The following is a 15,151-nucleotide window of genomic DNA, read 5'->3' on the forward strand; positions in this document are numbered from 1 at the left end:
TAAAGGGGGTTGGTAAGGATCGTAAAAGGTTAAGGGCCCTTGCAAAAACGGGAGGTGTTGCGCCTGGTGGAACGAGCAATCCAGATTTGGGTGGATTCGAGAAGGAGAAGGTACAGATGAGGAAGGGAGTGGCGATCAAGCTAACAGATCCGGAGGTTGCAATTGTTGAAGCTGCCGACCCTGGGCTGATTTTGAGGGCATGGAACGAGTATACATCTCGTGGGCTCGTGCTGGGGCGCCGGTTGTCGGCCATGCTGCAGGAAGAGATAGCTGCAGGTGACAAGAAGAGATTGGCCGACGAGTTGGCTTCTTTGAAAGCGCAGGTGGAAATTGACCAACGCGCGTGGGATGAGGAGAAGAAGAAGATGGAGGCGGAAGTGAAGAAGCTGAAGGTGGGCATGTTGGCTGCAGAGAAAAAATTGAAGTTAAAGCAGGTGGAGGTAGATGAGTTGCAGGCGAGGAGGAAGGCGGAGTCTGAGGAGGCGGCAGACGAAATTAGCGGCCTACAGCAGGCGGTGTATACTGAACATGTGAAGGGCTTTGAGAAGGCGCTGAGGCAAGCGGAGTTTTTGTATAAAGAAGTCTCTGTCACCGACTGCCGTTTCAATGTAAATTTGGACATCTATGATAACAAGATGTTGGACGTGGCAGAGATCAGCAAGCTGAAGGCGGTTGCCGAGGGGGAGGAGGTGGCGCGGGATGAGGAGGGTACTCTAATGACAACTCCGCTGCCTGTTGGTGATGACCGTGCTTCCAACGAGGAAGAGATGGGTGAGGAGGTTGAGGCCGAGGCTGTTGATGGGGAGAATGGTGCCGGGGAGGAGTAGGTTGTTTGTTTGATTTTGGTTTTTGTTTTTTGGGGGCGAGGACGCCGACATGTTTGTGACTTTGTAATGTTTTGAGAACTGAATTGTAGTTTGTGGTTGGTTGCCTCTTCGCATTGTGTTAATTGTAAAGGGCCGCTGTGTATCGGCTTGTAATGAAAACTTGTTTGGAAATTAATGTTTGGTTTGTTTATGTTTGACGTTGGGTGTTGTACTTCTTGCTTAGTTGATATCTGTGTATGTGTTATTACGCGGTTAGTTAAGGGGTGACGTGATTCGCTTAATCATTATACGATGCGCGCGGGTAGGGTGGGGAGGTTAGGGGTTGACATCGACCAGCGGCACTCTTGGTAGTGGCTGGGAATGTCAGCTTGGTATCGACCAGCGGCACTTAGAGTAGTGGCTGGGAATGTTAGTTTGATATCGACCAGCGGCACTTAGAGCGGTGGCTGGGAGGGGTAGTTTGATATCGACCAGCGGCACTTAGAGCAGTGGCTGGGAATGTTAGTTTGATATCGACCAGCGGCACTTAGAGTAGTGGCTGGGAATGTTAGTTTGATATCGACCAGCGGCACTTAGAGTAGTGGCTGGGAGGGTTAGTTTGATATCGACCAGCGGCACTTAGAGTAGTGGCTGGGAATGTTAGTTTGATATCGACCAGCGGCACTTAGAGTAGTGGCTGGGAATGTTAGTTTGATATCGACCAGCGGCACTTAGAGTAGTGGCTGGGAATTGTAACGGGACACTCTTGAGTAATGGATTTCTTGATATATTGGTGGGGGATGCCTCGTTAAAACCTTCCTGGCCAAAACCCTCCTTAGGGAAAAATGCCAGGGGAGGAAAGAGTACATCCAATTACAAGTATTGTTCAGCTAAAATACAACTTTAAATGCGAAATGTTCCAAGTGCTGGGTAGTGGTTCTCCAGAAAGCTTCTCCAGACGGTATGCTCCTTTGCCGACGTCTTTTAGTATACGGAATGGGCCCTCCCAGTTTGGGGAGAACTTGCCTTCATGTTTTCGTGCTTTGCTGGTCATCCTCCAGACTAAGTCGCCTTTGTGGAGAGAGCGTGGTTTGAGCTTGGAATTGTATCTTCTGGCGGCTCTTAATTTGGTTGCAAGGTCATGGATGCGGGCCTTTTCTCGTGCTTCGTATAGAAGGTCGAGATGGGTATTCATACAATCGTTATTGGTCTGGTCGTTATGTTGTTGCTGGCGTAGGGATGGTTGGCCGATTTCCACGGGAATCATAGCGTCGGTGCCGTAGACAAGGGTGTATGGTGACTCATGGGTGGAGGATTAGGGCGTGCATCTGTATGCCCAAAGTACTTCGAGGAGTTGGTCTGGCCATTTGCCCTTTGCCCCGTCAAGCCGTTTCTTCAGCTGGCCGAGGATGACTTTGTTCGCAGCTTCTGCTTGGCCGTTTGTTTGGGGGTGTTCGACGGAACTGGTGATATGGGTGATTTTCAAGTTGCGATAGAATTCGCCGAGGCCTTTGTCTATGAACTGGCGGCCGTTATCAGTTATGATTGTGTGAGGGACACCATAGCGGCAGATGATGCTCTTCCAGACGAAACGTTGCACTTGGTTGGCGGTGATGGTGGCAAGGGGTTCTGCCTCGATCCACTTAGAGAAGTAATCAACGGCCACAAGTAAAAATTTGACCTGGCCCCTCCCTGGTGCGAAAGGGCCGATTATGTCCATTCCCCATTTGGAGAATGGCCATGGTGAGGATACGTGGTGGAGTTCTTCTTGGGGTACATGTGTCACGGGGCCGTGCTTTTGACATTGCGCACATTTCTTAACATACGTGGTGCAATCACCCTCCATTGTCGGCCAATAGTAGCCGGCTCGCAATATCCTGGCGGCCATTGTCTTGGGACCCGAGTGATAGCCACAAATTCCTTGGTGTATTTCTTGCATGACGTAATCAGCTTGCTCGCGTGTGACGCACTTGAGCAAGGGTCTGCTGAAGCCTCGTCTAAACAATTCCCCGTTGACTAAAGTATAGCGTGCCGCTTTCCGGGTCCATCCTTTGTCTTCGCTGGCTGGGGTGGTTCCGTCTTGGAGGTATGTGATAAAGGGTTCCATCCAGGTGCCGGTTGTGGTGACGTTGAGGCATTGATTGGTTAGGTCGATGGAGGGTGTGCTTAGGGTGTGCTGCAAAAGTGACTTGTATCGCCCTTTCTTCTTAGTGCTAGCCAGCTTTGAGAGAATGTCGGCTCTGGTGTTGTTACTCCTGGGGACGTGCTCGATCTTGAAAGCCTCGAAGTGTTCGATTAAGGCGGTTACCGCGTGGTAGTATTGCGAGAGCAAGGCATCTTTGACTTGATACTCACCATTGAGGTGCCCTACTGTGAGTTTGGAGTCTGTCTTGCACAGTAGCTTCTTTGCGCCAACGTCGCGTGCGAGGTTAAGGCCGGCTATTATGGCTTCGTATTCTGCTTGATTGTTGGACGTTTTGAAATTGAAGCGGAGGGACTGCTCGACAAGGATGTCGCCGGGACCTTCTAGTACTATTCCTGCTCCGGCACCTTGGGGGTTTGAGGAGCCATCTACATGCATCGTCCACCAAATGTCTTGGGTGGGTGAGTGGTTCTGGAGGTCGTTGGTGAAGTCTGCTAAGCATTGTGCTTTGATGGGACCGTGCGGCTCGTATAAGATGTTGAACTCGGACAATTCAATGGCCCACGAAGATAGCCGTCCTGCCAAATCTGGTTTTTGGAGGATTTTTTGCACAGGGTGGTCCGTTCTGACGATGATGGTGTGGGACTGAAAATATGGGCGCAATCGTCGTGATGCAGTTATCAATGCAAGGGCGATTTTTTCAATCATCTGGTATCGCGTTTCTGGATCTTGAAGGATTCGGCTGGTGAAGTATACGGGTTGCTGTGTGCTGTCTTTCTCTTGGACGAGGGCGGAGCTGAGGGCGCCCGCAGATGCTGCTATGTACATGACGAGGGGGAGGTTAAGGTCTGGTTTAGTGAGAATTGGGGGGGTGGTTAGCAGCTGCTTCAAGGTGTTGAAGTTTTGTTCACAGGTTTCGTCCCAAACGAACCTGGCTGACTTCTTTAGGAGCTTGATCATCGGTTTGGTTTTGTCAGCCAACTTGGGGAGGAAACGAGAGATAGCGGTTAACCTGCCCACCAGGCGTTGTACTTCCTTGACGTTTGTAGGACTTCTCATTTCGATTATTGCTTGGCATTTTTCGGGGTTGGCCTCGATCCCGCGTTGCGTGAGCATGAAACCTAGGAACTTGCCGCTGTCGACCCCAAAGGTACATTTCTCGGGGTTGAGTCTGATGTTATATGCTCGCAAGGCTTTGAAGACTTCTGCCAAATCTGCTGAGTGCTGCTTGGGGTTGGGGGATTTTACAATGATATCATCTACGTAGACTTCCACTGTTCGGCCGAGGAGGGGCTGAAAAACTCTGTCCATGAGGCGCTGGTACGTTGCGCCTGCGTTCTTGAGGCCAAAGGGCATGACCTTATAGAAAAGGTTGGCTGCCTCGGTGATGAAGGCGGTTTTAAGCTTGTCCTCATCGGCCATCGGTATCTGATTGTAGCCGGAATAGGCATCCAGGAAACTAAGTACCGCGTGTCCTGCAGCTCCATCGACTAGTCTGTCGATGCTAGGAAGCGGGTAGGCATCTCTTGGACATGCTTTGTTTAGGTCCGTGTAGTCGACGCACATGCGCCACTTGCCACTTGGTTTCTTTACTAGCACTACGTTTGCTAGCCAGGTTGTGTACTGGGCTTCACCGACGAATCCGGCCTGCTTGAGCTTATTGGCTTCTTCGATTGCCGCTTGCCTTCTGCTTTCTCCGAGTTTCCTCTTCTTCTGTGAAACAGGTTTGGCGTTGGGGAAGATGGACAACTTGTGGGATGCCACCCTGGGGTGTACACCAGGGAGGTCTGCAGCGGACCACGCGAAAAGATCGGCACTTTGTGTAAGGATGCTCTCGATGTGGTGTTCTTCTCCTTTGGGAAGGGTGGTACCAATTTGGAGGAATCGATTTGGCTGTGGGAGAGGGAAGTGTCTTATGTCCCCAACGGGCTCGACCCTGGCTTCAGAGTTTACTCTTGGGTCAAGGTCGTCGCCTGCTAAAGCTGCCTTGTTCTGGGATTGCTCGATATTGTGGGTTGTCAAGGGTGGGTGGGGAAGTTTTAGGCTTGCGACATAGCATTCCCTTGCGGCGCGCTGGTCGCCGTGTACCGTTATTATGTCGCCTTGTGGGGATGGGAATTTCATGGCAAGGTGCGGGGTGGATACGATGGCTCCCAAAGCGTTGATGGATGGTCTTCCTAAAAGTATGTTGTAAGATGTGTGTGCTTCCACAACTAGGTAGCGGATGGGTATGGTTTTCGTTTGCCTTCCTTCTCCAAATGTTGTGTGGAGGTCGATATATCCCTTGGTTGGGACCCTTTCGCCTGAGAAACCGTATATTGGTTTATTATGGGGAGTGAGGTCGGCTAAGGGTATCTGCAGTTTTTTGAAAGTTTTCCAATATAGGATATCCACGGAGCTTCCTTGGTCGATGAGCACTTTCTTGACCGCGAAGCTTTCTACTTCTATGGTTATGACCATGGGGTCGTCTTGGTTGGGGTCGGTGCCTTGAAATTCTGAGTCTGAAAAGGTGATGGGTGGCATTCTTCTTATCATTCTGCCGGACACAGCGTGTACTGATTGGACTGCTCTTAGATGCCTTTTCCTGGACGAGGATGACCTACCTCCTCCGGCAAATCCACCAGATATAGTGTTGATTGTTCCGCGTAAGGGTGGTCTATCGTCGGTTCGTCTGGGTTGCTGTTGGACTGGCGTTCGCTGCTCTGTATGTTGGGTTCTTGCGGGTTCTCTTCTTGGCTCTCTACGTTCAGTTCGTCGGTCTGCTCTTCGCTCAACTCGCCTGTTGTCATTTCTCTCATCATGAGGTCTGTGAGAGCTTTCCCCGGTTTCTCTTATGTAATGTTTGAGATGTCCGGCCCGCACGAGTTCTTCTATCTTGTCTCGCAGGGTACTACATTCGTCCGTTGTATGGCCGTTGTTACGATGGTAATGGCAGTATTTGCTTAGGTCCGCGTTAGGTGGATTTTGGTACTTTCTGGGTGGGGGGATGAGTTCAGCTTGCAGGACTTCGTCTAGTATGCGAGATCGGGGGGCATTCAGGGGGGCGTAGTTGGAGAACTTGGCAGGCCTTCGCTCCGTAGGACAGTTTCGTTCACGCGGGGGGGGCTCCTTGACAGGCTTTCTGATGTCTGCTTGGACCAGGGGTGTCTGAGTATTGTTCTGGTATCGTCTCATGTCTTCGACTCTGATAAACATGGCCGCTCTTTTTCTAAGTTCTTGCATGCTTAAGGGGGGACGCATCGCTAATTCATCAGCGAAAGGTCCTGGACGAAGAGAGGTCATCATGTACATTAATATGAGATTGGGGGTGAGGTCCTTGATTTTCATGGCTATGGCGCCGAATCTGTCGATAAAAACTCGGAGAGGTTCCCCCTCCTCTTGTCTGAGATTGAGGAGGGCAATTGTGGTGAGGTCATGACGACGACTTGTGTCGAATTGGGTGGTGAAGGTGGAAGTAAGTGTGGTGAAGGAGTCAATGGTGTAGGGGGGAAGGCTCATGAACCATTCTAAAGCTGATCCTCTGAGGGCTACTGAAAACGATTTACACAGGACGGCATCGTCCGTTGAATATAACCCCACTTGGTTGGTGTAAATAGATATAAACTCGTCTGGATCCGTGGTGCCATCATACGTCACAGTGGGTGCTTTCCATTTATGAGGTAGGGGAGTTTCTGTGATCCCATCTATGAAGGGGTGGCGGCGATTCCTCTTCGACGCGAAGGAGCTGAAGTTACCTCCCGTCGTTGGCCCGGTGGGTCTGTATTCGCTTTCGTCTTCAGTTGGATGGATGTCAACTCTGGAGTGGGGAGGGGCAGTGACCCTTGAGTTTGGGGGGACATCCGCCCTTGAACGAGGTTCCCCAGCCGCTTGGTCTGCTTCTATCTTCTGCCTAAGGCGAGAATTTTCCTCTCTCAATGCCTCCATTTCATCTGCGTTTCGTTTCTTGTACTCAGCGAATTCCTGCTGCATCCTGGCTTGGGCCTCCAGAATGCGGGAAATCTCCGACGCTGGTCCGGGGTCCCCAACTTCAACGGTTGGGACCATGGGGGGAACGTCCGCTGTCCTGCTTCTCGTTGAAACCATCTTGTCTTCTTGGGCTGTTGTCTTGGATCTGTGAAGTACTCTTCGGCCCCACGGTGGGCGCCAGATGTTCTTACGAGACCGAAGGTTGTAGGTCACAAATCACTTGGGGGCTTCGGATGGCTGATGTCGGTCCTTCTTCTATCGCTTCTGGGTAATTCCGGGGTGGAGCAGGTGACCTGCAAAAGACACTCCGATGCCTAAGTCAGCACTGGTGATGTCAGGGTATCTAAATAATTTAATGCGTAATCAATGCATAGAACAGTGTGCTATTTATACTATTTTACCTGTGGGTCCTACCTGGGATGGGCTTTTGGCCCAATCACCCCTTTTTTGGCTATTCTTGGATCCAGTGCTTCTTGGGGAAATTACCAGAGGATCCCTTGGGGGTTCCCGGTATCCGGTACTCGGCTATGAGGATTTATGGGGTTGATTGGCTGCGTTGCGAATCTGGACTACTTGGTGGAGAGATATCTGAGACGTGGGGTATGGGGGTTGCCGAGGACCGTGCTCTGGGGAGGGTGTTTAGTCAATGCAGGCAGGCTGGCGTGACTTGGGTTGAGTAACTGGTCACAAGGCTTGGAGTAGGCAGCAGCAGGTTTGGAGTAAGCGGCCATTAGGCTTTGCTGGGGGCCGTGTACTTGGGCTGGGGCGAGGCTTAGAGTAAGCGGCGCCAGGTTTGGGGTAAGCGGCCATCAGGCTTTGCTGGGGGCCGTATACTTGGGTTGGGGCAAGGTTTAGAGTAAGCAGCCATCAGGCTTTGGAGTAAGCAGCCATAGGGTTTGGAGTAAGCGGCCATCAGGCTTTGGAGTAAGCGGCCATCAGGCTTTGGAGTAAGCAGCCATAGGGTTTGGAGTAAGCGGCCACAGGGTTTGGAGTAAGCGGCCATAGGGGTTTGCTGGGGGCCGTGTACCAGGGATTGGGTCCTTCCATGGCATAATGTGATGTGGGCGGTCCTTGGGTGTTTCATGAGGTATACGGCCCTAAGGTTTTGCTGGGGGCCGTGCACCAGGGGTAGGACAGAAATGAAGTTGAAATTTATGACACCAAGACAAGCCAATAAGGATGAACATAGGCTGAAGGAGAAAATAGAAAAAGAAAGAATAGAAAAAGAAGAAATATACACTGCAGAAGGAAGGGAAATTGAAGAAAAAGAAAAGGAAGAAAAGATAAAGGAGATGGAAAAGGAAGTAGAGAAACAAATTGTTTAATCGAAGGCCACCCATGTTTAGTTGCATTCGTTTACGAAAGCGACAACAATGTTGTAAGCCAAAGATTGGTGGAGAAAGTCGAGTTACCAACAAGGTTTCATCCGAATCAAGCAAGGATCAAATTCAGTACAGGACAATGTGTGAAAGAAGTATTATGTGATATTGGTCCCACGAACTCTGGTCATCTTCTTTTGAGATGGGTATGGCTTCATTTTAAGACGCTCAATCATGATGAACATTCCCTTTATTTGAGGCATGAGGGAAATGAAATCAAGTTGAAATTTACGACACCAAGACAAGCCAGTAAGGATGAACATAGGCTGAAGGAGAAAATAGAAAAAGAAAAAATAGAAAAAGAAGAAATATAGACTGCAGAAGCAAGGGAAATTGAAGAAAAAGAAAAGGAAGAAAAGATAAAGGTGATGGAAAAGGAAGTAGAGAAACAAACTGTTTAATCGAAGGCCAGCCATGTTTAGTTGCATTCGTTTACGAAAGCGACAACAATTTTGTAAGCCAAAGATTGGTGGAGAAAGTCGAGTTACCAACAAGGTTTCATCCGAATCAAGCAAGGATCAAATTCATTACAGGACAATGTGTGAAAGAAGTATTATGTGATATTGGTCCCACGAACTCTTGTCATCTTCTTTTGAGATGGGTATGGCTTCATTTTAAGTCGCTCAATCATGATGAACATTCCCTTTATTTGAGGCATGAGGGAAATGAAATCAAGTTGAAATTTACGACACCAAGACAAGCCAGTAAGGATGAACATAGGCTGAAGGAGAAATTAGAAAAAGAAAAAATAGAAAAAGAAGAAATATAGACTGCAGAAGCAAGGGAAATTGAAGAAAAAGAAAAGGAAGAAAAGATAAAGGTGATGGAAAAGGAAGTAGAGAAACAAACTGTTTAATCGAAGGCCAGCCATGTTTAGTTGCATTCGTTTACGAAAGCGACAACAATGTTGTAAGCCAAAGATTGGTGGAGAAAGTCGAGTTACCAACAAGGTTTCATCCGAATCAAGCAAGGATCAAATTCAGTACAGGACAATGTGTTAAAGAAGTATTATGTGATATTGGTCCCACGAACTCTTGTCATCTTCTTTTGAGATGGGTATGGCTTCATTTTAAGACGCTCAATCATGATGAACATTCCCTTTATTTGAGGCATGAGGGAAATGAAATCAAGTTGAAATTTACGACACCAAGACAAGCCAGTAAGGATGAACATAGGCTGAAGGAGAAAATAGAAAAAGAAAAAATAGAAAAAGAAGAAATATAGACTGCAGAAGCAAGGGAAATTGAAGAAAAAGAAAAGGAAGAAAAGATAAAGGTGATGGAAAAGGAAGTAGAGAAACAAACTGTTTAATCGAAGGCCAGCCATGTTTAATTCGTTTACGAAAGCGACAACAATTTTGTAAGCCAAATATTGGTGGAGAAACTCAAGTTAGCAACAAGGTTTCATCCGAACCAAGCAAGGATCAAATTCAGTACAGGACAATGTGTGAAAGAAGTATTATGTGATATTGCTCCCACGAACTCTTGTCATCTTCTTTTGAGATGGGTATGGCTTCATTTTAAGACGCTCAATCATGATGAACGTTCCCTTCATTTGAGGCATGAGGGAAATGAAATGAAGTTGAAATTTATGACACCAAGACAAGCCAATAAGGATGAACATAGGCTGAAGGAGAAAATAGAAAAAGAAAGAATAGAAAAAGAAGAAATATACACTGCAGAAGGAAGGGAAATTGAAGAAAAAGAAAAGGAAGAAAAGATAAAGGAGATGGAAAAGGAAGTAGAGAAACAAATTGTTTAATCGAAGGCCACCCATGTTTAGTTGCATTCGTTTACGAAAGCGACAACAATGTTGTAAGCCAAAGATTGGTGGAGAAAGTCGAGTTACCAACAAGGTTTCATCCGAATCAAGCAAGGATAAAATTCAGTACAGGACAATGTGTGAAAGAAGTATTATGTGATATTGGTCCCACGAACTCTGGTCATCTTCTTTTGAGATGGGTATGGCTTCATTTTAAGACGCTCAATCATGATGAACATTCCCTTTATTTGAGGCATGAGGGAAATGAAATCAAGTTGAAATTTACGACACCAAGACAAGCCAGTAAGGATGAACATAGGCTGAAGGAGAAAATAGAAAAAGAAAAAATAGAAAAAGAAGAAATATAGACTGCAGAAGCAAGGGAAATTGAAGAAAAAGAAAAGGAAGAAAAGATAAAGGTGATGGAAAAGGAAGTAGAGAAACAAACTGTTTAATCGAAGGCCAGCCATGTTTAGTTGCATTCGTTTACGAAAGCGACAACAATTTTGTAAGCCAAAGATTGGTGGAGAAAGTCGAGTTACCAACAAGGTTTCATCCGAATCAAGCAAGGATCAAATTCATTACAGGACAATGTGTGAAAGAAGTATTATGTGATATTGGTCCCACGAACTCTTGTCATCTTCTTTTGAGATGGGTATGGCTTCATTTTAAGACGCTCAATCATGATGAACATTCCCTTTATTTGAGGCATGAGGGAAATGAAATCAAGTTGAAATTTACGACACCAAGACAAGCCAGTAAGGATGAACATAGGCTGAAGGAGAAATTAGAAAAAGAAAAAATAGAAAAAGAAGAAATATAGACTGCAGAAGCAAGGGAAAATGAAGAAAAAGAAAAGGAAGAAAAGATAAAGGTGATGGAAAAGGAAGTAGAGAAACAAACTGTTTAATCGAAGGCCAGCCATGTTTAGTTGCATTCGTTTACGAAAGCGACAACAATTTTGTAAGCCAAATATTGGTGGAGAAACTCAAGTTAGCAACAAGGTTTCATCCGAACCAAGCAAGGATCAAATTCAGTACATGACAATGTGTGAAAGAAGTATTATGTGATATTGCTCCCACGAACTCTTGTCATCTTCTTTTGAGATGGGTATGGCTTCATTTTAAGACGCTCAATCATGATGAACGTTCCCTTTATTTGAGGCATGAGGGAAATGAAATGAAGTTGAAATTTATGACACCAAGACAAGCCAGTAAGGATGAACATAGGCTGAAGGAGAAAATAGAAAAAGAAAGAATAGAAAAAGAAGAAATATACACTGCAGAAGGAAGGGAAATTGAAGAAAAAGAAAAGGAAGAAAAGATAAAGGAGATGGAAAAGGAAGTAGAGAAACAAATTGTTTAATCGAAGGCCACCCATGTTTAGTTGCATTCGTTTACGAAAGTGACAACAATGTTGTAAGCCAAAGATTGGTGAAGAAAGTCGAGTTACCAACAAGGTTTCATCCGAATCAAGCAAGGATCAAATTCAGTACAGGACAATGTGTGAAAGAAGTATTATGTGATATTGCTCCCACGAACTCATTTCATCTTCTTTTGAGATGGCCATGGCTTCATTTTAAAACGCTCAATCTTGATGAACGTTCACTTTATTTGAGGCATGATGGACTGGAAATGAAGTTGAAATTTATGACACCAAGACAAGCTGGTAAGGATGAACATAGGCTGAAGGAGAAAATAGAACAGGAAAGAATATAAAAAGAGGAAATATAAATTGCAGAAGGAAGGGAAATTGAAGAAAAAGATAAGGAAGAAAAGATAATGGTGATGGAAAAGGAAGTAGAGAAATAAGGTGTTTAATCGAAGGCCACCCATGTTTAGTTGCATTCGTTTACGAAAGCGACAACAATGTTGTAAGCCAAAGATTGGTGGAGAAAGTCGAGTTACCAACAATCTTTCATTCGAATCAAGCAAGGATCAAATTCAGTACAGGACAATGTGTGAAAGAAGTATTATATGATATTGCTCCCACGAACTCTTGTCATCTTCTTTTGAGATGGGTATGGCTTCATTTTGAGACGCTCAATCATGATGAACGTTCCCTTTATTTGAGGCATGAGGGAAATGAAATGAACTTGAAATTTATGACACCAAGACAAGCCAGTAAGGATGAACATATGCTGAAGGAGAAAATAGAAAAAGAAAGAATAGAAAAAGAAGAAATATAAACTGCAGAAGGAAGGGAAATTGAAGAAAAAGAAAAGGAAGAAAAGATAAAGGAGATGGAAAAGGAAGTAGAGAAACAAATTGTTTAATCGAAGGCCACCCATGTTTAGTTGCATTCGTTTACGAAAGCGACAACAATGTTGTAAGCAAAGATTGGTGGAGAAAGCAAAATTACCAACAATCTTTCATTCGAATCAAGCAAGGATCAAATTCAGTACAGGACAAAGTGTGAAAGAAGTATTATGTGATATTGCTCCCACGAACTCATTTCATCTTCTTTTGAGATGGTCATGGCTTCATTTTAAAACGCTCAATCTTGATGAATGTTCCCTTTATTTGAGGCATGATGGACATGAAAGGAAGTTGAAATTTATGACACCAAGACAAGCCAGTAAGGATGAACATAGGCTGAAGGAGAAAATAGAACAAGGAAGAATATAAAAAGAAGAAATATACACTGCAGAAGGAAGGGAAATTGAAGAAAAAGAAAAGGAAGAAAAGATAAAGGAGATGGAAAAGGAAGTAGAGAAACAAATTGTTTAATCGAAGGCCACCCATGTTTAGTTGCATTCGTTTACGAAAGCGACAACAATGTTGTAAGCAAAGATTGGTGGAGAAAGCCGAATTACCAACAAGCTTTAATCCGAATCAAGCAAGGATCAAATTCAGTACAGGACAAAGTGTGAAAGAAGTATTATGTGATATTGCTCCCACGAACTCATTTCATCTTCTTTTGAGATGGTCATGGCTTCATTTTAAAACGCTCAATCTTGATGAATGTTCCCTTTATTTGAGGCATGATGGACATGAAAGGAAGTTGAAATTTATGACACCAAGACAAGCCAGTAAGCATGAACATAGGCTGAAGGAGAAAATAGAACAAGGAAGAATATAAAAAGAAGAAATATAGACTGCAGAAGGAAGGGAAATTGAAGAAAAAGAAAAGGAAGAAAAGATAAAGGAGATGGAAAAGGAAGTAGAGAAACAAATTGTTTAATCGAAGGCCACCCATGTTTAGTTGCATTCGTTTACGAAAGCGACAACAATGTTGTAAGCAAAGATTGGTGGAGAAAGCCGAATTACCAACAAGCTTTAATCCGAATCAAGCAAGGATCAAATTCAGTACAGGACAATGTGTGAAAGAAGTATTATGTGATATTGCTCCCACGAACTCTTGTCATCTTCTTTTGAGATGGGTATGACTTCATTTTAAGACGCTCAATCATGATGAACGTTCACTTTATTTGAGGCATGATGGACATGAAATGAAGTTGAAATTTATGACACCAAGACAAGCCGGTAAGGATGAACATAGGCTGAAGGAGAAAATAGAACAAGAAAGAATATAAAAAGAGGAAATATAAATTGCAGAAGGAAGGGAAATTGAAGAAAAAGATAAGGAAGAAAAGATAAAGGTGATGGAAAAGGAAGTAGAGAAACAAACTGTTTAATCGAAGGCCAGCCATGTTTAGTTGCATTCGTTTACGAAAGCGACAACAATTTTGTAAGCCAAATATTGGTGGAGAAACTCAAGTTAGCAAGAAGGTTTCATCCCAACCAAGCAAGGATCAAATTCAGTACAGGACAATGTGTGAAAGAAGTATTATGTGATATTGCTCCCACGAACTCTTGTCATCTTCTTTTGAGATGGGTATGACTTCATTTTAAGACGCTCAATCATGATGAACGTTCCCTTTATTTGAGGCATGGGGGAAATGAAATGAACTTGAAATTTATGACACCAAGACAAGCCAGTAAGGATGAACATAGGCTGAAGGAGAAAATAGAAAAAGAAAGAATAGAAAAAGAAGAAATATAAACTGCAGAAGGAAGGGAAATTGAAGAAAAAGAAAAGGAAGAAAAGATAAAGGAGATGGAAAAGGAAGTAGAGAAACAAATTGTTTAATCGAAGGCCACCCATGTTTAGTTGCATTCGTTTACGAAAGCGACAACAATGTTGTAAGCCAAAGATTGGTGGAGAAAGTCGAGTTAGCAACAAGGTTTCATCCGAATCAAGCAAGGATCAAATTCAGTACAGGACAATGTGTGAAAGAAGTATTATGTGATATTGGTCCCACGAACTCTGGTCATCTTCTTTTGAGATGGGTATGGCTTCATTTTAAGACGCTCAATCATGATGAACGTTCCCTTTATTTGAGGCATGAGGGAAATGAAATGAAGTTGAAATTTATGACACCAAGACAAGCCAGTAAGGATGAACATAGGCTGAAGGAGAAAATAGAAAAAGAAAGAATAGAAAAAGAAGAAATATACACTGCAGAAGGAAGGGAAATTGAAGAAAAAGAAAGGGAAGAAAAGATAAAGGAGATGGAAAAGGAAGTAGAGAAACAAATTGTTTAATCGAAGGCCACCCATGTTTAGTTGCATTCGTTTACGAAAGCGACAACAATGTTGTAAGCCAAAGATTGGTGGAGAAAGTCGAGTTACCAACAAGGTTTCATCCGAATCAAGCAAGGATCAAATTCAGTACAGGACAATGTGTGAAAGAAGTATTATGTGATATTGCTCCCACGAACTCTTGTCATCTTCTTTTGAGATGGGTATGGCTTCATTTTAAGACGCTCAATCATGATGAACGTTCCCTTTATTTGAGGCATGAGGGAAATGAAATCAAGTTGAAATTTACGACACCAAGACAAGCCAGTAAGGATGAACATAGGCTGAAGGAGAAAATAGAAAAAGAAAAAATAGAAAAAGAAGAAATATAGACTGCAGAAGCAAGGGAAATTGAAGAAAAAGTAAAGGAAGAAAACATAAAGGTGATGGAAAAGGAAGTAGAGAAACAAACTGTTTAATCGAAGGCCAGCCATGTTTAGTTGCATTCGTTTACGAAAGCGACAACAATGTTGTAAGCCAAATATTGGTGGAGAAACTCAAGTTAGCAACAAG

General features: G+C 44.4%; 1 protein-coding gene across 1 annotated transcript; it reads right to left on the bottom strand.

The window, feature by feature from the left end:
- Positions 1-2,121: 2,121 nt before the first annotated feature.
- On the bottom strand, positions 2,122-7,032 carry LOC146882363 (uncharacterized). Its single transcript, XM_085667368.1, has one exon. The coding sequence runs from the start codon at positions 7,030-7,032 to the stop codon at positions 2,122-2,124; it is 4,911 nt and encodes a 1,636-aa protein (XP_085523494.1).
- Between the last annotated feature and the right edge of the window lie 8,119 nt (positions 7,033-15,151).

Source organism: Vigna unguiculata, chromosome 10 (genome assembly GCF_037176805.1).
Source record: "Vigna unguiculata cultivar grain cowpea cultivar isolate G323 ecotype 2 chromosome 10, ASM3717680v1, whole genome shotgun sequence".
Taxonomy (NCBI): domain Eukaryota; kingdom Viridiplantae; phylum Streptophyta; class Magnoliopsida; order Fabales; family Fabaceae; genus Vigna; species Vigna unguiculata.

What these genes read in the sequence shown, in the direction of transcription:
- LOC146882363 (XM_085667368.1), bottom strand. Translation starts at nt 7,032, where the DNA reads ATGGTTTCAACGAGAAGCAGGACAGCGGACGTTCCCCCCATGGTCCCA.